Raw genomic sequence first — 25,630 nt, forward strand, 5'->3', positions numbered from 1 at the left:
TATATATTAAATTTGAATACATCACCCATCGAATTCTTCTTCCTTAATAAAGTGTTGGTGTCTAGGTTTATTTGGCAGTTCATTATTTCCTTTTGCTTCCCTAAAATGCCTGAAGAGTGCATAGTAATCAAGCAAAAATGGAAGTACAAGAATAAAATTTTTAACATTAACCCAATTTTACATTTCAAAGCGGTAAAGCTAAAAATTTTATCTTATCTGTACATTTCCCTGGTAAAAGACTTATTCCATTCCAGTGATGCTGACTGCAAATGACAACAAACTCTCTATATTCCCTTACTTTATATCACTGAGCAGAATTGTTTAGTAAAGAAAATTTTCCCATCTATTAAAATAATTTGAAAAATAGAGAAAAAATAGGAGGAAGAAAAAGTTACTCATTCTGTAAACCCATTACCAAAAGGCAACTGTATTGACATAGTTGAGCTCAGATGTATCACTTATATCATCTTTTATTCTTGTGAAGCCTTTTTTTAAGAAATAGAAAATAACATTACATTGTGCTGTGGAATACAGGACAGATCCCCCCACTAAGAATATGGAAAGGAGCTTGCTAACTGACCCAATCCAAGTTTGCAGTTTCCTGATTGAGATCAGAGAAGTACACTAATGGCTAAGAGGATTTTCCCTGCTGATGTCTTTTGCCTGGTTCACAGGGACTGGGGACTGATGAGGACTCCCTCATTGAGATCATCTGCTCAAGGACCAACCAAGAGCTTCAGGAAATTAACAGAGTCTACAAGGAAAGTGAGTAGCCCTAGTTCTTTGATGCAGCTTCTCAGCCCAATGTCTGTAACCTCATCATGGCTCCCTGGATAGTGTTGGGGGCAGGATGCCTGGATTACCTATGCAGAAGTGCTGTCTGGACCATCCAGGGGTTTGCCATGGTCCAAGTCCCTCCACCTTCTTGGGGCCTGTGTTGGTAATTACATTCCACTAGACCGTCTATAAAAGGATAGGCAGGAGGGGAAAGAGAGAATCAAAAAGAATTTTTTTGTAAAGGGTCTGATGGGAGGCATAGAAAGCATGTACTTGGATTTAATGTACTGGGTGCTTCCCACTCTCTGCTTAAGAGGTTCCCAGCTCTGGATTGTGGATAATTATTGCAAGAGGCATGTGGCTGTATGTGCACCAAGCACTAGAGGAGGCTATGGGTAGAATCAATGATGCAGCTTACATGTGTAGCTGTTACTAGGTTTCAATGTAGAAGCTATTTTGAATAATAAAATACAGATTCATTCAAAAGTACTCTCTAGTTCTTACTAATTTTGCCATTGTGCATTTTCTCGTTCAGTGGATAACAAAGCACAGTTGGGGTGTGTGTGTGTCTGTGTATGTGTAGCCTTCCAAATTTTTTCATTTTGAAAGTGAGTTTTCACAGTTAAGTTTGGGAAACAGTATTCTAGCTATGAAAGAGGTCACTGATCAAAGGTGAGCTTGAGGATGCCTGATTTGATCTAGCTCTATCTCCTGTCACTGATAATAACATTTGGCTCTGATTTTATGAGGCTAAAAATCATAAAATAAATCATGGACCATCTGCCCTCATTTGGGTGGATATGTCCATGCTGCCACAGCTGTTTCTGCTTCTCAGAGGCGTAGTGCAGCAGGGGTGGTTGGGGGGGGGCGGTGGCTGGCTGCATAGGCAGGAAGCATAAAGCCAGATGTGTTGTTTTCCAAGTGTACAAGACTGATCTGGAGAAGGACATCGTTTCTGACACATCTGGTGACTTCCGCAAGCTGATGGTTGCCCTTGCAAAGGTTTGTTTCCGGTTTATTCCTTTGTCCTTGTTTCCTCCCAATTAAGGTCCTGTACCTCATTTTATACCTGGCATCGAATTAGCTCAATCCTCTGTGCCTGCATCAGAATCTCCAGCTGCATTTCTGACAGGGGGTTTGCACTGTCACTGCAGAGTTGTCATTTTTGTATAATAGGATTTCTTATCCTGGGAAACCGCACGGTCAAGTGGACTTCAGGGCCAGAGGAGGAATAGGCAGCTCTGAAGTCCTGGCCTGGATTATGTGCCAACCCTTACCGCATGACTTGGGGAAGGTCACTTTGCCTCTGTCAGTGGCCACATAGGACCCAGTGGGAAGGGATCCTCTTGTTTTTCTTTCCTTCTCTCTGCTCTCACTTCTTCTGAGAGGGTTTGCCTAGGTAGTCCTTTGCCTGGAGAGGGGATCTTTGTTTGCTAATGCTAACACAGAAACCTGAATGAAAGGCATTTCCCTTCTGAGTCCTGAGTCCTGCCTGACCAGTGTGCAGTTCAAGGACCTCTGTGCTAGAGGAAGGAAGAGAAAATATTTTCTTCAGGAACCTCAGTGACAAATGATTAATTGGTAACGCTGTCTCCTGCCTGCTCAAATACCTGTTACTGTAGCAACTCCGTACAGCCTTCCCCGCCAGTTCCTCACCCTGTATCCCACCAACCACCCATCTTCCTGGAGTCCACTTTCAGTAATTCACTCCCTTGATCAAAGCCCATTTCTGCCACCAAATCGGAACTTAAGATTACTGCCTTGAGAACTTCCCTAGACCTTGTCCCTTCCTCACTTCATCTTCCTTCAAGGATTCCTTCCTGCTTATTACCTTCTGCTCTATCTGCCCTGTGGCGTGCTCAGCCTCTCTCTGTACTGTTCCCGCTGTGGGGAATGGCTTCCTCCTCCTCCCCTTTACCAGCCTCATTGACTCAGGCCTCAGTGTGCACCTCAACCCTACACCGTTGTCCACAGACTTTGCTGACAGTAATGACAGATCTCTCCCTTCTTCTGCATTTTATGTCTGCATAAGCCATGGATCACTGTGTTTTTTACCTTTTGTTCCATGCTTATTTTTTCATCTGGATGGTAAGCTCTCTGAGGGAAGAAATTAAACATCATTAGTGCTTTTTTTGAAGGTAGAGGGAATTCTAGAAAGTGCTTGTCCCAGGAGGGTGTCCCCCTACCCCCACTTCACTACCTCAGTTATTTACTAATCTTTGGTCTTATCTAGACTTGAAAGTGAAGAAAAATTTTAAATGTGTGTGTGTGTTCCATAAGTTAAATAATGGTTTTCATGAGTTGGAGAGAAGAATGAAATTTTCAACATTAAAATACACAAAGAAACCTATTTGATGTTCTTTTGTTTTCTTCTGTAGGGTAGAAGAGCAGAGGATGGCTCTGTCATTGATTATGAACTGATTGACCAAGATGCCCGGGTAAGTGTCAAGGTTCTTGTTTGAGTTTCTGTTTTCTAGCAGGTCTCTAGATAGTCTATACAGTAGTTATCGATCCTCTGTAACAATTTACCTCCAAACTGAGTGGCTTAAAACAAAAACACATACATCTCTCAGTTTTTGTGGGGTGTGGCTTACCTGGGTGGTTCTACCTCAGGACTTCTTATGAGGCTAGGGTCAAAATATTGACCAGAGCTGCATGTTCTGAGAGCCTGACAGCTTCAAGAGGATCACCCAGCCATGTGAATGTTGGAAGGAGGCCTTGTATTTCTCTGCCTGTGCTTTTCTAAGGGCTTGCTTGAGCGTCCTTGTAACATGGCAGCTGGCTTTCCCAAGTGAGTGAGCCAAGAGAGAAAGCAAGGAGGAAGCCAAATGCTTGTTATCATCTAATTTCAGGAATCACAGTGTCACCTTTTTTTTTTTAAAGATTTTATTTATTTATTTGACAGAGAGAGAGAGTGTGCAAGAGGGGGAGCAGCAGGCAGAGGGAGAGGGAGAAGCAGGCTCCCTGCTAAGCGGGGAGCCTGATGTGGGACTCAATCCCAGAACCCTGGGGTTATGACCTTAGTCAAAGGCAGACCCTTAATAACTGAGCCACCCAGTTGTCCCTCACAGTGTCACTTCTGTCATACTCTTAGAAGTGAGTCACTATGGTGTAGCCTATAGTCAGTTCAAAAGGAAGCAGGTGCCATTTTTGGAAGGGAGAAATGTCAAAGAACTCGTGGGCTTCATTTTCACTTTCTGGGAATAGTAGTTATTTTAAGATAATCCCTCTTGATGCTGTTGTTAATTACGGGACCAATACCTGACTCATGTGCTTATTTAGGCTTTACTTGTATGGAAGTACCAGATTCTGCAGGGTGTGATAAGACAGTGTGCAATCTTGTGCATTTGCTACAAATAAACACCAATAAACAACATGGCAGAGTGGAAGAAGACACGATATGCCCTTTGTGGTGAGGGAAAAGGGGAAGAGTAAGGGAGACCCTACTTTTCTGGTTGAATAGCACTTCTGCTGGTTATAGTGCCATAATCACTAAGAGCTGTTTGTTAAGCTAATTCAGATCACTATGAACTATATACCTTTCCCAAACAGTTGTCAACTATCTCAAGACATTTTATAAGAGTTTCAGAACAAAATTAATTTAAATTTATTTTGGTTTTAAAATTCAGTATGTTCTGAGGTACCTGGATGGCTCAGTGGGTTAAGTGTTCAACTCTTGGTTTCAGCTAAGGTCATGGTCTCAGGTCATGGGGTCGAGCCACACTTTGAGCTCCATGCTTGGCACAGAGTCTGCTTGACATTCTCTCTCTCCCTCCCTTCTGCTCCTCCTCTCTTTCCCACTCTCCCTCAATAAATAAATAAAATATTTAAAAACTGAAATGAAATTCATTATGTTTCACAGCACCTTTAATAGGAGGTAGAGAAGTGTTTTTTTTTTTTTTGAGAAGTGTTTTAAATAAAGTAATATTAGTTAGGTTTCACAACTTCTAGATAATGGGTGTTCACTGAACGAATATCTTATCCTCGTGTAAGTCTTTCTCCTTCCCTCCTTGCCATTCGTAGCATTCTTAGCACTTGTAGCTCCTAAATTTTCCAGAAACTAAAAATTAGACTTCCTGAGTCTCTAAGAAATGTGGGTGTGGATACTTGATCTGTAGCTGTCTTTGATAGACAACCATTAGCTTATTTGCTATCAAAAGTACCAAAGGAAGGAGGGCTGGATGTGCTTGTTCTTCTGCATAGGAATAGAAGTGCTTGGTTCTTCCTTTGTCAGTCAAGGAAGTAGATGTGTACAGCACACACCTCACAAACAATCTAGTCTCATGCTGTGTTTTCGTCTAAGGAAGACTGCTCTTAATTAAGACTTTTGACTTAAATACAACATATTTGCCCATGTCTTCAGCACAGTCATCCTTCTCATTTGGCATTGAGTTTTTGAGTTTCTTTGCATGATATTTTTTACGACCTTACCCTGGATGTGTAGTCAGCTTTCTTGGTTCGTTGTGCTTGTAGGATCTCTACGATGCCGGAGTGAAGAGGAAAGGAACTGATGTACCCAAGTGGATCAGCATCATGACTGAGCGGAGTGTGTGTCATCTCCAGAAAGGTGGGTTCTGTACTGAAGAAGTCTTCAAGCCTATGGATGGTCCCCTCAGCCCAGCTTGCTGGTTATCTGTGTTGGGGCATGGGTCTGCCAGGACAAAGTTCACTCTCTACTTTGCGCCTCATAATCTTATCCATTTTTCCATCACCAGATCCATTTGCCCTTCTCTTCCATTTTGGATCCTACTTTCTCCTAAATATTTTCCATATTTGATGCTTTAGCTGCTCCTTCTTGTCCAGGATCATTTTATCTTGCCATATTTGTTGAAGTAATGGACTTTCCTGGGCTCTGTGTACTGTTTCTCACTGCTTCCAAACAGAATAGTTTCCACTCAGAGTTAAAGATGGTCAAAATATGTGGCCCAGGCAGTGCCATTCAGGACAGATGCAGTACAGCTGTCCCAAGCCAGCCAGTGCCGTGTCAGCTCTGGTCCACCATGACAACCCCTAACACTCTAAGATGCTGTGATCATCCTCATTTGCTTATTTATTTTTACCATGGTGCATAAGCATGTGAGTGATCACTGACAGCTTTGATTAGTGGCTCTTATTATAATTACTTTTTGCTTTTCCTCAGTATTTGATAGGTACAAGAGCTACAGCCCTTATGACATGTTGGAGAGCATCAAGAAGGAGGTCAAAGGAGACCTGGAAAATGCTTTCCTAAACCTGGGTAAGCAAGTGTGCCTTCCCTGCCACCTCGGCCCATTGCTAGTGGACATGAGCTTTCAGGAAATTGTGCCACAGTGGAAGTGACCAGTGGCCGTCCTGTTCATTCAAGTGCTTTTGGGACAGGTGGCTGCTTTACCTGATTTGGGTTGTTGTATAATCTTCACTGTATAAATGTAAGATACAAAACTAAGGAGGGCTTGAAGCTGGTAGAGTGAGGAATTGCCCAGGAAGAAAAAGATGACAAGAAAAAGGGCTCTGTCAGGGATACTCACATTTCCACATTGGTTTTTGCAGCCCTCAGGGTCCCCACGTTTAAAATGGCGGTGGAGCTGACTTTCAGAGGACCCCAGTTTTCCCTTAGTTTTTCCCCTTTTGCAGCCCATTCCTGTTATGTTAGATCATCTTGTTTGCACCCCAACGTCTGGGCCTCGGCCCTCACTGGTGAAGAAAGGAGCAGCTGACCCCTTTTCTTCTTTCCACAGTCCAGTGCATTCAGAATAAGCCCCTATATTTTGCTGACCGGCTGTACGACTCCATGAAGGTAAGGGGAGTTAGCTGAGAGGTCCATGTTTACATGCTAGGCTTTTCTTCTCTTGTGCCCCCAAACTAAGTCTTCTTGACTAGTGGATAGTGGAGGGTCCCCACTGTCCAGGTGTAGGAATGTACTGGTCAGCCATGATTGTGTCCGTCTTCTCTCTCTCTGTCTCTCGACTACTTGAATATGTGTTTGTGTGCAGGTAGAAAATAAAATACCAGATGGTAATCATGTCTGATTCTTGCTTAAATTTCTCAGGGATTGCCTTCCATTACCCCAGAGTAAAGACAGGCAAGGAAAGGAGGGATTACCAAGCAGTCGCCTGCCCTAGACATTGTGCTACTTATTTCATCTGAAATCATTACCAAAAAGCCCTTGTGGCTTGTGTTATTTTCTTTATAGATCAGGAGACTGGAGCTCAGAAAGCTTCAACTAGCTTGATGTTACATAGCCACATTGGAACTTGGGTCTGTCTGACTCTGAAGGCAGCCCTACAGCTATCTCTTAAATGGACTGTATCTTCCCACAATCCCAGCCCATATTCTATGCCTCAAATGTCCCTTGTGATTTCTGGTTTCCTGGCCCTTCTTCCTGGACCACCCCTTGTCCACTCCCATCTCCTTCTCCCATCTCCCTCAGATTCTCTGTCAGCTAGCACCTGTTCCTTGGTGCCTCTGGTCTGAGACTCTTGAGAGTAAACTCAGTTGTCTTTACTGTTTATACCGTTCAAAATGGCACAAAGCGGTATTTTTTTTTTTAAGCCCTGTGAGCCAGGGACTGTTCGTTACATATGGAAACTCGCACACTTCTTAAACTGAGCCGTGCTATAGTTAGGGCTCCTACAAGTTTATTGGGTGAACATAGTAGGGCTTTATGCTGATTTCATCCTAGTGTGTTTGGAATTCCAAGATGCTCATCTTCCTTTCTCCCTCCCTCCTTTTCTCCCTTTCTTTCTTTCTTTCATTTTTTATTTTTTTAGAGAGGGAGTGAGGGAGGGGCAGAGGGAGACAGAGAATCTTGAGCATGCTCCATGCCCAGTGTGGAGCCCAACTCAGGGTTCAATTTTATGACCCCTGCGATCTTGAGGTCAGCTGAAATCAAGAGTCAGATGCTCAACCAACTTAGCCACTCAGGCACCCCAAATATCATTTTTCTTAAAGAAATAGTTTCATCATTACCTTTGCAGCTTCTTAGAGGGCAGCATTAAGAACTCAGATGAGTTCCATATATAAGAAAACTTATTGGATTAACATTGTCAGTGAATTGTAACTTGGAACATCAACTTGACTTTCAGGGCAAGGGGACTCGTGATAAAGTTCTGATAAGAATCATGGTCTCTCGCAGTGAAGTGGACATGTTGAAAATTAGGTCTGAATTCAAGAGAAAGTATGGCAAGTCCCTGTATTACTACATCCAGGTAAGCCCTACGGTGATGCATTGGCCCTGCCAGGCCATCCAGAAGGCCCTGGCTCCGTGGGCCGGGGGCCTGTCAGAATGATGACAAGGGTGGTGGTTTTCTCATTCATTGGCAAGAGATGCTGGTCATGAGATACCAAGGGTTTATTTTGAAAGTGCCATTTGTGACTTGTCCTAGAATCTTCCAGAGACAATCAAAGATCTTATACTTCCCACATCTACTATTCTATAGCGATAATTGGTGTTCATGACAATAATCACGTAAGACTTGCTGAAGAGCTAGACATTCTGAAGAGCCTGAGATCAATTAAATTTTACATTTTTATTATGCAGTTCACCCTCGCTCAACACAGGTTTGAACTTCACTGATTGACTTAACGATTTTCTTTTGATAAATACAGTGTAGTACTATAAATGTATTTCCCTTCTGATCTTAATAATATTTCCTTTTATCCTCTGTACTCTATCATAAGAATATAGTATATAATACATATAACAGACAAAATATGTGGTAATCAACTGTTTATGTTATTGGTAAAGCTTCTGGTTAAAGCTTATTAGTAGTGAAGTTTTTGGGGTGTCAGAAATTTTATGTGGATTTTTGTCAGGGTGGAACAGAGGCATGGGTTGGCACCCCTCAGCCTTCCATTGTTAAACAGTCGACTATTTCCATTTTTTCAAAGTCCTCTGTGACAGGCCTGGCAATGTTTAGTTACTCAGAACTTCCATCTCTTTCATCAATTTAGTCTCTGTTTGGAGAGACGAAGCCTTTGAATGCAAGGAGGGGCTGCTCACAGTGGCCCCCCAGCTGGGTTTTTCAGACAGACATTGCAGCCCCTCTTTTCCAAAAGACCCTGAAAATTTCAAAGGCATGTCAGTGGTTACCAGGGATGAATTTTGAGGTGAGTTTGGTATACCCAGGTTTTTTAGGGCACACATTTCTTCACTTCACTAGCTTATTCCCGCATGACCTTAAGAATCCCAGAAACAGCATCGTGAGGTGGGAGAGGCCCTTGTTTTCTCTGAAAGTGTTAGGGGAGGTGAGAAAAATGGTGGTGCTTGCAGGACCTTACTGCAGGAAGGGCAGGCCGGCTTGTGTGGGCCTGATTCCTTGCTGCATGAATCCCTAGTACCTCACCTTCTCTCTTATGGTCATGGCACTCTCCGGGGTCAGACTCTCCGAGGGCCTGCTGATGATGGCTGAGGTCTTGTGGCTAGGCAGGTCCCGCCGAGCATTCTCTTGCTATTACTAGGGAAGGCTCTATGTGCATCAAGCCTGTTCTATGTTAGTCGCAGAGTTGGGGTCCTTGCTTTGATTACTGATTTTCTTTTTTCTCCTTGGCCATTTGTAGCAAGACACGAAGGGCGACTACCAGAAAGCGCTGCTGTACCTGTGTGGTGGGGATGACTGAGGCCCACGACGGTTAAGCATCCAGGAGTGGTGCTCCTTTGTTTCCAGCTAACAATTCTAGAAAGTAGCTTATGACTAATAGTCCCCTTGCGCCCGTCCCTGCAGGGATGGCGTTAGTATCACCCGCTCCCCATCCCTATTGCAGTTGCCTAAGCATTGCCTGTCTCTCATGTCTAGTCTCTCCTTTTAGCCAAAGAAATGAACATTCCAAGGAGTTGGAAGTGAAATCTATGATGTGAAACACTTTGCCTCTTGTGTACTGTGTCATAAACAGATGAATAAACTGAATTTTTACTTTATAAACAAGTACTTTGTTGACTTTGCTTTCAACTTAATTGTTAAAATCAAACAAGCTTAAAAAATAAAATAAAAAGTAGAAATCAAACATGTGTAAGGGCTATATTGTTCAGCTGGTGTAAAGCTGTCCCCTGGAGGAATAAAGCTCTAGAACTCAGCTGTCTGATACGGTAGCCTCTATCCAGATGTGGCTGTTTACATTTAAATTAATGTAAATGAAATAAAATTAAAAATTCAGTTCCTCAGTCACACTCCACATTTCAAATGCTTGATATCCACATGTGGTTAGCAGCCAGTGTATTGGACAGCACAGGCACAGAACATTTCCATTATACCAGAAAGTTCTCTTGCACAGCTCTTTGTGCCCAGGGGATGATAGTACGCATGGGGGGAAAACTCACATCTACTCATCTTTCTACAGGTAAATTTGGTGAAAACCAGCATCAGTGGTGACCTCAAACTGGGAAGAGGAGTGGGGTGGCATGGTGGGCTCTAGCAAATATTGCAGATATATCTGTAAGCCATTAGCCTTAGAGAAACAAATAACGTTCCGGCCCAACTTCAAGGACACACCTGCCGGTGAGTCAGACTACAGTATTCTTGTAAGGAGGTGTAACAAAAGTGGATTGGGGCACAGAGAAGAAAGTGATTGCTTTTGGGAGGATTGAGAAAGATGGCCCAGAAGAGAAGGAAGCATTTTTATTGTGTCCGAAAATCTTGGGTAAAGTTTTTAAAGCAGGTATGAAGCTCTGCACCAGATTCTTATGGTTCTGATAATGGAACAGGTGATTCATGCTATAGGCACCAAGACTATTTACAGAAAGAATTATGTCTCCTACGCCTCTCAGCCAGCTAGGGGCTGTTCCTAGGACTGATTGATTTTTACTCATTCTTTCACGGATAGACTGCAATAGACATGATGTATAACACTGTATCATTGTTCATAATAAAAAAGATGCTGTCCATAGGCTGCTAGCCCAGGACACTGTGGACTTGCTTACACATGTTCTTCTCCTAAGCAGGATATAGGGAGGGAGTTGATGACTCTCTCCAAACCCTTCTACTGTATTTCCTCCTGGTCAGAGGATGCTGTGTCAACTGCTCATTCCTGAACCTGGCTGACACAGGGCACACTCAGTAGTCAACAGGAAGTAAGAAGGTAATGGAAATAAATGTGTAAAATGGCTAGTTGGACAGAACGGGGGTCCGGGGTATGCGGCTAGAGAAATAAAGACCCCCTGCCCCACTTAAACATGCAAATTCAGCTAGAATGATACTATGTTGACCAAACCAAGTATATCTGTGGGCTGAATGATTTGCTGTTTTCACTTTGGCAAACTTTGGGTAGAAACTCACATAGAGCATGGCTCTTGATTGGCTCATGATGTGCCTAGAAGTCCACTAAACTATTGTTTAAAAAGTATCTTAGGCAAAAGTAGTGTTTTCTCAAATGTATCCTTCCATGCATATTCGAACTGATGCTCAAATCCCAAAATAACCTTTTCTGTGTCCTTGGGACAGAGTTCAAGGAAATGCATAGGAATCAGGATATTTATGTTTAACCCTAAATGGTGATATTGAACTCAAAATTGATAGGGCTGAGTAGAGGCTTGTCTGCAGTAATGTTTCACATCAGGAAGTATTTGGGCTTTGTTTCTTCCCATCTTAAAGTGTGTTTCAGGCTGCAAAGGGGAGGTGGTAGGAGAAGGCAAAGGTGTACAGCCAGAATGTGGGGAGGCTTCTGCTCCCACCATGCCTAGGGCACCCTGGCCACTGGTCTGGACGGTTGGACCCTCCAGCAGGCATGACGGAAAATCCAAAAGGCAGACTGGCACCAGAGAGGCTCTGGGAGAACTGTTCCAAATGCTTCCCGCTGTCTCTCCTCTGTTTGGAGCTGTGATTATCTCATGTTACCCAAAACTGACAGAAAGGACTCCTAGACTTTGGTCTCCTGTTTTTCTGGATTCCAGTCTGTCCTCAGTGAAGCCGTCCAAACCATTTCTTGAAATAAATAACCATCTGGAGATTTGAATAGACTCCCAAACAATTTTACTTTGTAAAGAGAAGGAAAAGGGCACCAGGCAGGCTTTAACATTTTGTCAGCTGATAATAAGAACTTTGATTTTCTTCTTTGAAGAATTAAAGGCAATGCATGTAGTGTAGCCATGGAAACTTATTGATTGTAACTGAACAAGAGGATGTATTTTTTTCCCCCTGACCTGTCTGGTGGGACTGACATACTGTACAACTCTAGATGGCACCCTTCACATTGTAGCTTTTGTGAATGGTATCTTCTTTTCAATTGTGCAGTGTACAACCTGAGTGGCCAGATACGTATGATAGCCCTATATGGTGACCCCAGGCGTGTGTGAGATGGCCTATTAGGTCTTTTGTCACAGAGTTGGCTTCCAGATTAAAGACACATTTTACTTAGAAACAGTTGGCTAAACCTCTGAAGGCCTCGATTTTTCCATAGACTCTTGATCTTTGGATATGTTTTACTTGGCTATACACGAACGGCTGTGCGTATGAATCTTCCCAGCATGTGAAGTTCCTCTAGTGTAAATTATTAGTAAAGATAGCTAAAGCAGGGAAAACCTGGCTCACAAAGTGGCTACATTTAGCAAGAAAAATGATTTGAGGACAGAACTCTTTTAAATCAATTTTTAGTCTTTAAATGACTCCAATCTCCGGCCTCTCCCTATGTTTTGACAAATGGCTTTGGCTTCTTATCCACATCAGTTTATTTGACCTCCTTTTTCCATCAACTACCAAAATGAAAACTCTGCTTCGGGAGAGAGAGGGAGCAATTTTAAACATCCCTTAGCAATGAGGCAGAACATACTATAGCCATCAAGTTCTAGTTGTTCATTCTATTTATTGAAAAAAGCCTGTAGCCTGATTTCTTTTATGCGAGTACATTTGAGCAAGCAAAGTTTATAGAGATGACTTATCTCATTACATTAGAAGAGTGATTTGCTATCTCAGCATCTATAAGCAATTTTAACAGACATTTCTGGATGAAGAAAAGCTTTTGTAAATATATGCGAAAGACACGATTTCATCAAGCATTAAATTGGAGGTGCCCTGGAAAAATATTACATTTGTGCATTCAATTAGCTTGATTGTGGCTGAATTTTGTCCACTGAAGGCAGCATTTCTGCAGAAAAACAGAAGCATTCCCTACGTCAGCAGGTTTCCTAAAACAGAAAAGCACACTTACCCCCTTTGCAAGTCTTCTTTTGCATTTGTGCTGTTCCCAGCTATACGTCCCTAATCAGGCTGCTCAGTCTTGCTCTCCACAGTAGAGCACAAAGGGAGAGTAAGCCAGAAGCCACTTTATTTAGGTGAAATTCAAATCCAACAATTCCACCCTAAAATAGCCTGTGCCCAGTCTAAGAGCTTGGCAAACTCTGGGCAGAAATGGGACTGGTCAAGATGGACTTAAGTTCTCCAAACTTCCCTTCCTGGTTTCTGCAGGGTCTCTCCCTCCTTTATGGTCTCTGGGATACTGTTTAAACTTTGGTATGACTGTTAACCCATGTCCCTTTCCTGGACATGAGTTTATAGGGTCAGCCTTATCTTGGAGTGAAGGTTTTGTTTGCCTATTACAGGAGTGAGAGGCAGTTGAGTACAAGAGGGCTTTCTTGGACTCCTAAAATCACAGTGAAGAAATGAGCCAAGTATTTAGAATGATTACCAGCCCCCCTCCTTCTCCTTGCTGATCTGTACTTGAACAATCTGTTTTCTTTTAAGAAGAAATAAACCAGAGGTGCCTCGGTGGCTCCGTTGGTAAAGCATCTGACTTCAGCTCAGGTCTTGATCTCGGGGTCCTGGGATCCAGCCCCATGTCAAGCTCCCTGCTCAGCAGGGAGCCTGCTTCTCCCTCTCCCTCTGCCTCTGCCTCCTGCCTCCTGGCTCATGCTTCTCTCTCACTCACTCTCCCTCACAAATAAATAAGTATTTAACAAAAAGAAGATGAAATAAACCAGAAAATTTGTAGTATGTCAATGGAACCTGACTGTGGGGGTGGCTGTTATTTTTAAACAACAGGTGATGACAAACTGGAACTTTCCTAGCTCTAATCCGTTACAGCCTAAGGCTATTATAACTTGAAAGCACATTTCTAAGTATTAATTAAGAATTAGGAAGGAGTTTGAAAAAAGAATTAGGAAGAAGTTTGGATCAGGAATTAAGAAATGTTTTTAACAAGTTTTGCGCTTTTATGTCAGTTTGCCAGATTTCAAATTTTACCGTGGATTCTAGAGTTTGAGAGAACCAACTTGGTCTTTATGGATCACCTTGGTTCTTTTTTTTTTTCTTTTAAGGTTTTATTTATTTATTTGACAGAGAGAGAGAGCTCAAGCAGGAGGAGCAGCAGAGGGAGAAGCAGGCTCACCACTGAATAGAGAGCCCAATGCAAGGCTCAATTCCAGGACTTTGGGATCATGACCTGAGCTGAAGGCAGACACTTAACTGACTGAGCCACCCAGGAACTCTGATCACCTTGGTTCTAGTAGATCTGAACTCATATATGACTAGAAAAATTTTTAAAAAGATTTATTTATTTTTCTTTTAGAGAGAGAATGTGCAAGTGGGCAGAGGGAGAAAATCACAAGTAGCTACCTAGGCACTCCATGACTAGAACGATTTTTAGTCTAGAGTTGAGCAGGTAATATGGGACTTCAGTCACTGACTCATTCGTTGACTTACTAGTTAGTTAACAGATACACCTACCATGTGCTGGTGACTGAATGAAATACTGGAGATTTAAAGAACAAGGCAAAAATGACCATGTAGAATGAAAGGGCTGAGACTGAGGAAGGCAAGGCAATGTGCTTGGGGGTCCATAATAGCTGATGCCCCAGGATGAAACATCTGGGAGATTTCTAGGAGAGGCAATCCTCAAATAAGGATTTATATGTGGGATGGTGGTGGTGGTAGGGTTTTTGTTGTTGTTTTTTAAGATTTTATTTATTTATTTGACAGAGAGAGAGAGAGATCACAAGTAGGCAGAGAGGCAGGCAGAGAGAGAGAGGGGGAAGCAGGCTCCCTGCTGAGCTGAGAGCCTAATGTGGGGCTCGATCCCAGGACCCTGAGATCATGACCTGAGCCGAAGACAGAGGCCTTTAACCCACTGAGCTCCCCAGAAGCCCCTTTGTTTTTGTTTTTTGATGTGCAAAAGGAGTATACAGCAATCATCTATAATTGTCTACAAAGTTGGAAAGTAAAGAAAAGCATAAAGAAGAAAATCAACTTCAACCATAACCAGTCATTGTTAACATTTTGGCAGGATAACCTGTTTGAGAATTAGCTCTTCTTTCCTTGGCTGTAAGCACATCAGGAGAGAAAGAGGCAATTTTTCCTCGTTCATAAGAGGAAGGGCTGGGCTTTAAGCAGTGAAAGTCAGGCTTTCTTTGGTGAAAGAGTGGAGTGGCTTTTGATTTTTCAAAGTCTAGTTCAAGAGGATGTAGGCCTAGATTGTTCTGGGTGATGATTCTGGGTGGGAGGAAGAAGTAAGTATCCTATACTGGGCTCGCTGGCTCTCTAGACAATGTTCAGGTGATAGGGATGGTTTCTGGCCCCCACACAGTGCATGAAAGTGTCCAAAGCTCTGATGGGGGATCAAAAGCTGCCCACAACAATGTTGGTTATCTCTGGGAATGTCTTGATGACTGTGCGTGTGAATAGGGAATGAGGCCCTGCCCAATGTTAAAATCTTACTTCCGATCTTGACCTGATTTTATCCCCCTCTTTCCTCAATTACCAGAACAGCTCAGGTCCCCTGGTGAATTGCTGGAAGGGAATCTCTTTTATGTTTAATTTCTGACTTCTCTCTCTTTCTCCCTTTCTTCCTCCCTACCTTCCTTCTTTCCTTCCTGGGATTTTTTTTTTTTTTAAGATTTTATTTATTTATTTGACACAGAGAGAGAGAGAGAGCACAAGTAGGCAGAGAAGCGGGCAGAGAAAGAGGGAAGCAGGCTCCCCACTAAGCAGAGAGCCCCATGGGGGCTCAATCCCAGGATCCTGAGACCATGACCTGAACTGAAGGCAGAGGCTTACCTCTCTGAGCCACCGAGGCACTCCCTTTCTGGGATTTTATGATCTACAAAATGTATCTCAGATAAATCATAGTAAGTATTCCTAGCACCTCAGAGCTGTATAATTTTAGATCTAACTTTGTGCTTTGAATAGCTTAAGTTAGCTAAATTTTGTAAATCAGTAAGGAAAACAGGATCCTATTAGAGTTATAAAACAAGAGAAGAAAAATGAAGGATGTGCTCTGGATATCATATTCCAGGTTTCTAGAAAAACAAACAACAGAAAGTGATTTCAGAGCATAGATTTAAAAAAAGTAAGATGTAGAATCAAACCTTTTCAGCTTATCAGTGGGGTAACTACCAGTTCTTCTTCTTCTTCTTTTTTTTTTTTTTTAAGATTTTATTTATTTATTTGAAAGACAGAGATCACGAGTAGGCAGAGAAGCAGGCAGAGAGAGAGGAGGAAGCAGGCTTCCTGCTGAGTAGAGAGCCTGATTCGGGGCTTGATCCCAGGATACTGGGATCATGACCTGAGCCGAAGGCAGAGGTTTTAACCCACTGTGCCACCCAGGTGCCCCTGCCAGTTCTTTTAATATGAAGTTTCCATGTAGTTACTATCTGGCCTCTAATATTATCAAATACAGAGACTGATAAGGTATGTCAGTCTTGTTCCCAGCCTCCAAATACCACATGGAAATTCAGGCCTGGCTAATCCCTAGTGTCAGATTTATGCTAGCCTGAGCATAGAATATTTAACCAGTTGTGTTTCCTGCTGCTTCTGGGAATCTGGGGGCCTCTGTATTGTCCTGGGAAGGAGTAATCTATTCCTGGGGCCCATGTTCTGTCCCCAGCACTGGGACCAGCTCTGAAAACCTTGGTCCAGTAAAAGATGAGATTGTTATAGTTTGTCTTCTGCCCTGGTTAACTGACTTCATCTCCCAGCTACCCTAAATCCTGGGTTTATTCGATCCTTCTTGCTATATCCTGGAACCATTCCTTCCAATCCCAGTCCTACTTTGCTCAGTTCCTTGATGAATGTCCACATAACAGGGGCAGCCATCCTTGAAGGATAAGCTCTGCCCAGCAATTGGAAAATTCCCTTTATCAGAACACTACTGTCTGTTTCCACCATCACAGTTAACTATTTGCCTGTACTTAAAACATATTCCATGGTCCCTTGCTTGCTTTGCCTTACTATGAATAACCAGCCAAGCAATGATAAATTCAGAGATGGTAACGCAATTTGTTTGTTTGGCACACACAAAAAAAACATGCTACACAAGTTCAGAGATCAGATAATTACTTTTCCCTCCCTTCTCCCATCCCCCACCCACTGCTCTGCCAGAAACTCCTTCCTTAACATTAGTCTTTGCATTAAGACATTGTCTCCATGCAAGCATATTAATTGGGTGGTTCTAATTAATCTCTTAACATACTTTAGAGCCATTTATCATTTCTTTGAAAGAGAATGTGGCTCTTTAGAATGGGGATGTGGGATGTGAGGGTTTTTTTTTTCTTTTACTTTTTTTATTTTGCACTATAGACAATGACAACCAGTAATATACTGCTTTTCTTCACATTAGTATGGATTTTAGGAAATCATTGCTTTTTCCCCTGGAGAACTAACCTATAGACAAAAAAGAAGTAGTACCACATTGTAAAATCTGTAAATCCCAGAAGTCAAGAGCATGAAGACAATCCCCAGGGGCAGGAAAGAAAATAAGCGTCATGAGAGATGAGACAAGTATATATTGGGAAAGTGAGCTAGGAGAGCGACTGTTTCAATGCCACTCACCCAGACAATAGGTACCCTTTTTCTCCTGGCACCCCCTGTCACCACCTTAAAGGGGTCATTTTTGGTCTATGCTTGGAAGAACTTTTCTCAGCTGACATGCTTTGAGGAGAGGTGCAATGAGAAAGTATGAATAATAATCAAAATCCAAACTCAGGGAAGAACACACATTGAAAGGGAAACCCAGAAATGTCAGCATTTTGCTACTTGAACCAACTGCTTCCTTTGGACCCAAGAGGGAGTCTGAAAAACATCTAAGAGTTCAAATCAGCATATACAAACCCTAGAGGGTTACTTTGCTGACTTGATGGTGATCAGTTTATACCCTGAAGCAACAGAGACAGGTACCAAGACTGCCAAAGTTTTTTAAAAAAAGAAGAGGAAATTGTGTTTCCTTAGAAATGAGTTGGCTTTGAAACTGCCTTTTCTCCTGGTCTGGCAAGCCCTTTCTCCCACATTGCTACAGGTTTTATTGCCTTACCCTTGAAATGAAAAATCGAACCTTGAGGCGGGAGGACTGGGCAGTCCTGAGAGGACAGGGGGTCTGGAAGTACAGTAGTCAGCACAGCTGTGTGCCCTCATAATGGCTTGGCTTTCCTTGTACCCCAAGAACCTATCCCTGAGCTCAGTCTGAAGTCCTTTGCAAGCCTGGTGACCATTCATTACCCCACTGGAGCACTGTGAGAGAGTGAGCTCTTCAGTACTACACAGATATGAAATGTCCATGAATTTAAAAACAAAATCACAGTTGTGTTGGGCTCTTTCCTCCATCCCAGTTTTAGCAGGATGTGGCTGTGCCCAAGAGGCTCTGAGAAGCTCTGAGACCATCTAGCTGGTTTGGCCCTGTCACTAGCACTTAAGTAGGGAAAGTGCAGGAGGAAACCTGAACATTAGGGCTCAGGGTCAGCATCTGCCAGTGGGCTGTAAATGAAGAGCTGGATGCCTCCTCTTGACTGGAGGGAGCCTGTGGAGAGAGGCATGGAGGGCAGGATCTCAGATCCATACTGCAGGAGCTGCTGGCCCATGAAGCCAAAGTTGGGCTAGGTCTTCACGAGGTAAGTCACACAGATGGTAATTGAACTGGAGATCACAATCTCACAGGGGACAGGATCCTGCCTCCCGTTTCACCAACAGAGTCTGAAGTCCAGTGCTTCCCAAACGTGGGAGCTAATGTCATCTACATGGCTGTCTTCTACGGGGATCCATTTATTGTGCAGGTGGGTCATGCAGGCCTTGGATGTTCACCGTAAGACATTCAGCAGGGCGGTGGGCAAGCAGGTGTAGCTTGGATACACCGTGGACACTTCCAAGGTAAAGAACAGTAAGATTTTCATCTGGCTGCGCTGGTTATCAGCCGTCCACAGCTGATGCCCAGCACCTGTATTACACACTGGCTACTGAGCGTTCTCTGGTAAAATGGATTTTGGGGGCTACGCAACACTCAGGACAATCTGAGTTGGAAGTGTCACACACCTCTTTGAGAAAGTACGCCCGTGAGCCAGGAGCAAATGGGTAGCTGAGCAGGCTGCAAGCGCAGCTGTCCTTCCGCAGCGTCGAGCCCCGGCGCAGGCGCCGTCCTCTTGACACCCCGTTGGGCAGCACGTAGTGCGCAGACTCTAAGCCGGGGGCGGCCATTATGCCAATGGGAGGATGGCGGGGTTGTGAGATACACGTTCCGGGCAGCTGAGGTTGGCTGAGCAGCCCTCGAGAGTCACGAGGCACGCAGGTGCCCGCGGCTGGGGTGCTGGCCGCGAGGCCCAGGAGGGGGAACTGAGGGGCCGCAGCCGCCCACGGGGTCTTTCCTGGCCCGTGCGTCGCCGCCCGTCGCCGCTCTGGAAGCCAGGCCGGGAGTCTGAATGATACGAGCGTGACAAAACGTGCAGCATCACCGCAAACTAAATCGAGGTAAGACATTAACTGGCAGGGCCAGTTAAGATGCATCATCAATATACTTCTGGTGTGTTTTATAACGGAACACCGGCTTAGATATCACAGGTTTTGAGGACTCCTCCTCAGAGGTGAGTTAAGTACATCAGCCCCTCTCACCCGTGAAGAATCCGGGTGTGAGGGTGCCCAGGGTTGCGCAGTGCCTGGAGGCAGCAAGTCCCTGGTGAGGCGCCCATGGGGCAGTTAGGATGATTGGCTCATCCCCAGCATGGGTCTGTTTTCCCTTGAACCTCATTGTGAGCCTGGGAGTTCACAGAAGCCGAATTCTTTCCTGGAGTCTCCCCACTGTGCCTAATAGGTCTGGTCCCCCCCCCCCCCCCCCCGGGAATAATAGTATTTACCTAAAAGGTTGTGATGATTAAATGAGATAGTTCAGGTTAATGTCCCTAGCATAGTCTTTGGTATAGTGGAAGTATTTAATCACATAAGTCAATTTCATATATAATCAGGTAGACGATATATAAGTAAATAATGCCATACAGTATTATTAGATCTGTCCTTCAGAGACGCAGGAGAGATTTTCCACTGTATGGCATTTGCACAGGGCAGTGGACTATGGTTTCGGGGTCCCATGTGGCTTGTACCGCTTCTGTGGCCTGTTTCCATTTGGGAATTTAGCCTCCGTGGTTCCCTTGGCTTTCTCTCTTGTCATATAATTGGCTTGGGATGTGCTTCCTACTTCATTCCTTCCTGTCTGTAAACACATCCCAAGACCTGACTGACAATACAAGCCTATCTGGGAAATGCACAGTGTTTGGGTCTCAGTATGGATGTCCTTGAATTTATGTTATAGATAACATCATTCGTATTCTTGGCAGTGAGACAGGATCCCTCCCGCACTTTTTTTTTTTTTCCTTCACATTTCCATCAACTTTGAACCATATCAAGTTGGTGAATATATGTAAACTGATGATGAGTAGGAAATAATGTTTTGTGGTGGTCAGTCTCTTCTGTTTGTGAAAATCACTGAACTTGATGACCTAACAGATTGTGTTTCCTTTCTTTTTTTAAAATTTTAATTCCAGGGGCGCCTGGGTGGCTCAGTGGGTTAAGCCACTGCCTTCGGCTCAGGTCATGATCTCAGGGTCCTGGGATCGAGTCCCGCATCAGGCTCTCTGCTCCACAGGGAGCCTGCTTCCTCCTCTCTCTCTCTGCCTGCCTCTCTGCCTACTTGTAATCTCTCTCTGTCAAATAAAAAAAATAAAATCTTAAAAAAAAAAAAACAAATGTAAAATTTTAATTCCAGTATAGTTAGCATACAGTATTATGTTAGTATCAGGTGGAGGACAATATTAGTGATTCAGCAATCCTATACACTATTCATTGTTCATCAAGATAAGCATACTCTTAATTCCCTTTACCTGTGTTACCCATTTCACATTCACCTCCCCTCTGGCAACCACCAGTTTGTTCTCGAGAGTTAAGAGTCTGTTTTTTGGTTTGTCTCTTTTTTCTTTGTCCACTTTTGTTTCTTAAATTGAGTAAAATATGAGTGAAATAATAGTTGCTCTAACTTATTTCACATATCATTATACCCTCTGGATCCATCTATGTTGTTCCAAATGGCAAGATTGCATTTTTTTTTATGGCTGAGTATGTGTGTGTGTGTGTACACACACACACACCATTTTCTTTATCTATTCATCTTTGGAGGGACAGTTAGGTTGCTTCTATATCTTGGCTATTATAAATAATACTGCAGTAAAAATAGGGGTACATTTCCCCTGGGGATATAAAAATATATGTTTATAAAAAATAAAAAAAAATAAAGAAATTGCTATATAGGTAATGTTTTTCTCCTTCCTACTTTTAAAAAAAATTTTCTTAAATAAACATGTCAGTATTCCAATGGAAAAAAAAAACTTAATTGGAAATAAAGAAAAATAGGGGTACATTTATCTTTTTGAATTAGTGTTTTGTGTTCTTTGGGTAAATACCCAGTAGTGGAATTACTACTGAATCATATGGTAGTGCTATTTTAAATTTTTTGAGGAACCTCCATGCTGCCTTCCACAGTGCCTGTACCAAATTGCATTCCCATCAGCAGTGCAATTTGGTTCCTCTTTCTGCACATCCTTGCCAACGCTTGTTTCTTGTGTTTTTCATTTTAGTCATTCTGACAGGTGTGAGGTGATATCTCATTTTGGTTGAATTTTTATTTCCCTGATGATGAGTGATGTTGGGCATCTTTTCATGTGTCTGTTGGCCATGTGTATGTCTTTTGAAAAATGTCTGTTCATGTCTTCTCTCCATGTTTGATTGGATTGTGTGCATGTGTATGTATGTGTGTAGCAGTTCTTTATATATTTTGGATACAAACCCTTTATTGGATATATCATTTGCAAATACCTTCTCTCACTTAGTAGTCTTTAGTTTTATTGATTTTTAAAATTTTTAAAATTTTTATTTATTTTGCTGTGCAGAGCTTTTAATTTTGATGTAGTCCCAGTAGTGTATTTTTGCTTTTGTTTCCCTTTTCTCAGATGGCATCTAGAAAAATGTTGCTAAGGTTGTTATCAGAGAAAGTACTGCCTGTGCTCTTTCCTAGGATTTTTATGGTTTCAGGTCTCACATTTAGGTCTTTAATCCATTTTAAGTTTATTTTTGTGTATGGTGAAAGAAAGTGATCCAGTTTCGTTCTTTTGCATGTTGCCATCCAGTTTTCCCAACACCATTTGTTGAAGAGACTGTCTTTTTTCCCATTACATATTCTTGCCTTTTTTTGTCAAAGATTAGACCCAGTTCCTTTGGGGATTGGAGTTAAGGGTTTATTTTCTGGAACCATGTGACAATGACTGCAATTAAATAATGGTAGTAAAAGCTGTAGAAAATATCAGGTTGCCTAGATTTCTGGGGAGTTTTGGTTCCACAAGACCAGAAAACATGGAAAAGGCCAGGAAGCCATCAGAACATGTTTTCTTTTTCTTTTCTTTTTTTTTTTTTTTTAAAGATTTTATTTATTTATTTGACAGAGATCACAAGTAGGCAGAGAGGCAGGCAGAGAGAGAGAGAGAGGGAAGCACGCTCCCTGCGGAGCAGAGAGCCCGATGCGGGGCTCGATCCCAGGACCCTGAGATCATGACCCGAGCCGAAGGCAGCAGCCCAAACCACTGAGCCACCCAGGCGCCCCCAGAACATGTTTTCTATTCTGCATGGACATCTTAAACAAGCATGGTGAGTCTTAATTTTAGGAGGTACCTCTCAGGCTTGTCCTTGTGGCCAAGTTCCTATGAGTCACTTCTGAGGATATCACAGAATGATGATCCATCTTGCATGTGTTATATAATCCAGGAGCAGTTTTCTTGATAGAGACTTCTATAATCATATGTGTACAGGTTCCATGCCTCAAAAATGTATGCATAAATTATTTCTAGGAAATGACATCTACAGTGATGGTCCTTCTTGTCCCTGTCCTCACGTCCTTTCCTGGAGCTGGCTCTTACTGAGGATAGGTTGTAGAAGGCAGCCTGTGGAGGACTTGCCTGTTAGCCCAGTAACACGTAAGAAGATTCGCTAGTGGGAGTTAACCTTTTCCAAAAATAGGGTTTGATTGCCTCTTAGTCCTCTCCATTTTCTCCATTCTCTGGACTTGCACATTGAGCAGAGGATACTTGCTCCATGTATATCAAATTTTGGGGAGAGAGAAGGGAGTGAAGGAGTAGAAGAAAAGGCAGAGCAAAAGAAGGCAAAAGTGCAAGGTAAAGAGAAGAGAGAGAGGGCACCTTTTTTTCAGGGTGTCTACACAGAGCTGGGGATTAAAAACCCATCTGTATGAGCCCATGAGTCATACTGAGGAAATTAGAGAAGAAACCCTGAAATCTTTAATCAGAAAGCCTTTCTGTTAGTTAGAATATATTGCTTAAACATGGAGTAAATAGCTGTTTGAATATTTTTTTCTGTAATTGATATTGGTGTTTGATAGGTTAAGATTAAGAATTTATTCTTTCATTCACAATAAAGGACTTGAGGTAGATATTTTGTACATTCTGAGGTGTTTTTTTTTTTTTTTTACATAAATCTGTTTGCTACCATGACCCTTATTTTGTCAATCAATCCACAGTAGCTAGCTAGTAAGAGCATTATTTTCTTGAAGTTATTCTGTGCCACTGTGTTAAGTGTTTGATATGGCTTATAACGTTTAATTTTTATGGCATGCCTAAGAAGTAGGTTATCATGAGTCTATTTGACTGAGAGAGCTGAAGTTCAGAGAGGTTAAACAACTTTCTCAAAGTTGTGCATCTAGTGGGAGGCAGAGCCCAAATATCTTATTCTAACACCTTTATTTGCCATCAGCTCACTCTGCTACCTCTGTACCAGAATTTTAATAAAAATGGAAGAAAATTTTATCCATTAATTGTGTGGATATGTGAATGGAAAAGACTCAACCTTTTAAAAATTTATTCTTTTGGGGGCGCCTGGGTGGCTCAGTGGTTGAGCCGCTGCCTTCGGCTCGGGTCATGATCCCAGGGTCCTGGGATCGAGCCCCGCGTCGGGCTCTCTGCTCAGCGGGGAGCCTGCTTCCTCCTCTCTCTCTCTGCCTGCCTCTCTGCCTACTTACGATCTCTGTCTGTCAAATAAATAAATAAAATCTTTAAAAAAAAAAAAAATTTATTCTTTTGATTTTACAATAGTTTTAGATTTACAGAATTAATGTGAAAATAGTGCAGAGTACCTGTATTCTCTAATCCCAGTTTCTCTTTTTTATTAACAACTTACATTAGAATGATATATTATTATTAACTAAAGTCCATAGTTTATTCAGATTTTCTCCATTTCCCCCTTATGTCCTTTTTCTGTCCCAGGTTCCCATCTAGAATATCAGACTACATTTAGTAGTCCTGTGGCAGTTTCTCAGACTTTTTTTGGTTTTGGTTACTGTGAAGTTTTGAGGATTACTTGTCAGAATTTTTGTAGAATGTCTCACAGTCGGAACTTGTCTGATGTTTTTCTCATGATTAGGTTGGGGTAGTATATTTTTGGAGGAAGAATGCAGAGGTAAAATGTTATTTTTGTCATCTTTTATCAAGATTCATCCTTTCAACATGACTTATCGTTGTTGATGTTAATGTAGATCATCTACTTAAGGTAGTGTTTGTCAGTTTCTTCCCTGTAAACTTACTCTTTTTCTCCTGTTACCATGGTGTTTTCCTAAAGAGTTGGGAGTTATGAACCACCTCACTGAGAATAGAGTATCTATCTACACAAGTAATTTGGAATTTTTCACAGTGGATTTTTCTCTTTTCCTTATTTATTTATTCTTATTAATATAGTCATTAATTTATGTCAGTATGGACTCATGGATATTTATTTCATACTTTGGGCTATAATCCAATACGGCTTTATTTTATTGCTCAAATTGTTTTAGCTTTGGGGCGCCTGGGTGGCTCAGTGGGTTAAGCCGCTGCCTTCGGCTCAGGTCATGATCTCAGGGTCCTGGGATCGAGTCCCGCATCGGGCTCTCTGCTCAGCAGGGAGTCTGCTTCCCTCTCTCTCTCTCTCTGCCTGCCTCTCAGTCTACTTGTGATTTCTCTCTGTCAAATAAATAAATAAAATCTTTAAAAAAAAATTGTTTTAGCTTTGGCTACTGGGAGGTCTTTCATTTGGCTCCTGTGTTGTGTCCCTGTGATACATTAAGTTAGAATTTTTTGGAGCACTTTCTTACTCTCTGGCACTACAGGATGCTTCAGGATCATCTCGTATATTTCCTGGTCCAGTCCTTGAATCACCCATTTCTCCAAGCAGTCCTGGTTTCCTTCACTGGAGAATTAGTATTAGAAACTGAGACAAGGGCATTAAGTGTGTTCATTGCTGTTGGGATGTCATTGCTTCTAGGTTCTCTCAGGTGAAAGACCAAGGAAATACATATGTGTATACTAACTTGTGTATATACACATCTATACATTTTTCTATGTGTTACCATCTGTATCTATATTAAACTAAACATGAGTTCATCTTAGTATCTCCAACTCTAATTTATTGCTACATGGACCATTCTAACTTCCTCCCCTTATTTACCTATAAATTCTCACTCCCAACAGTGAGAAATCTGGTACCTGCCTTTTACCATTTACTTAATTGTCCAGTTCTACAATAGGTATAGCAATATCAGAATTTTTAATCCAAATCTCCAAGGAAAACGGCATTATCAACTGGAGTACATTGCTATGTGAAGTTTGTTT

The 25,630-nt window shown here is 42.3% G+C and overlaps 1 protein-coding gene across 2 annotated transcripts in view; it reads left to right on the plus strand.

Annotated features, from left to right (window-relative positions):
• ANXA2 (annexin A2) overlaps window positions 1-9,677 on the plus strand; it is a 45,040-nt gene extending 35,363 nt beyond the window's left edge. For both annotated transcript variants that reach the window (XM_082733780.1, XM_082733781.1), the window contains exons 6-13: window positions 675-765; window positions 1,700-1,779; window positions 3,156-3,215; window positions 5,251-5,344; window positions 5,918-6,013; window positions 6,495-6,553; window positions 7,842-7,964; window positions 9,316-9,677. In XM_082733780.1, the coding sequence (XP_082589906.1) occupies window positions 675-765; window positions 1,700-1,779; window positions 3,156-3,215; window positions 5,251-5,344; window positions 5,918-6,013; window positions 6,495-6,553; window positions 7,842-7,964; window positions 9,316-9,375 (663 nt within the window). In that variant the 3' untranslated portion in view covers window positions 9,376-9,677. The remainder of the gene's footprint in view (window positions 1-674; window positions 766-1,699; window positions 1,780-3,155; window positions 3,216-5,250; window positions 5,345-5,917; window positions 6,014-6,494; window positions 6,554-7,841; window positions 7,965-9,315) is intronic.
• The last annotated feature ends 15,953 nt before the right edge of the window (window positions 9,678-25,630 follow it).

The sequence above is a fragment of the Mustela nivalis genome, assembly GCF_964662115.1.
Source record: "Mustela nivalis genome assembly, chromosome: 6".
Classification (NCBI taxonomy): Eukaryota; Metazoa; Chordata; class Mammalia; order Carnivora; family Mustelidae; genus Mustela; species Mustela nivalis.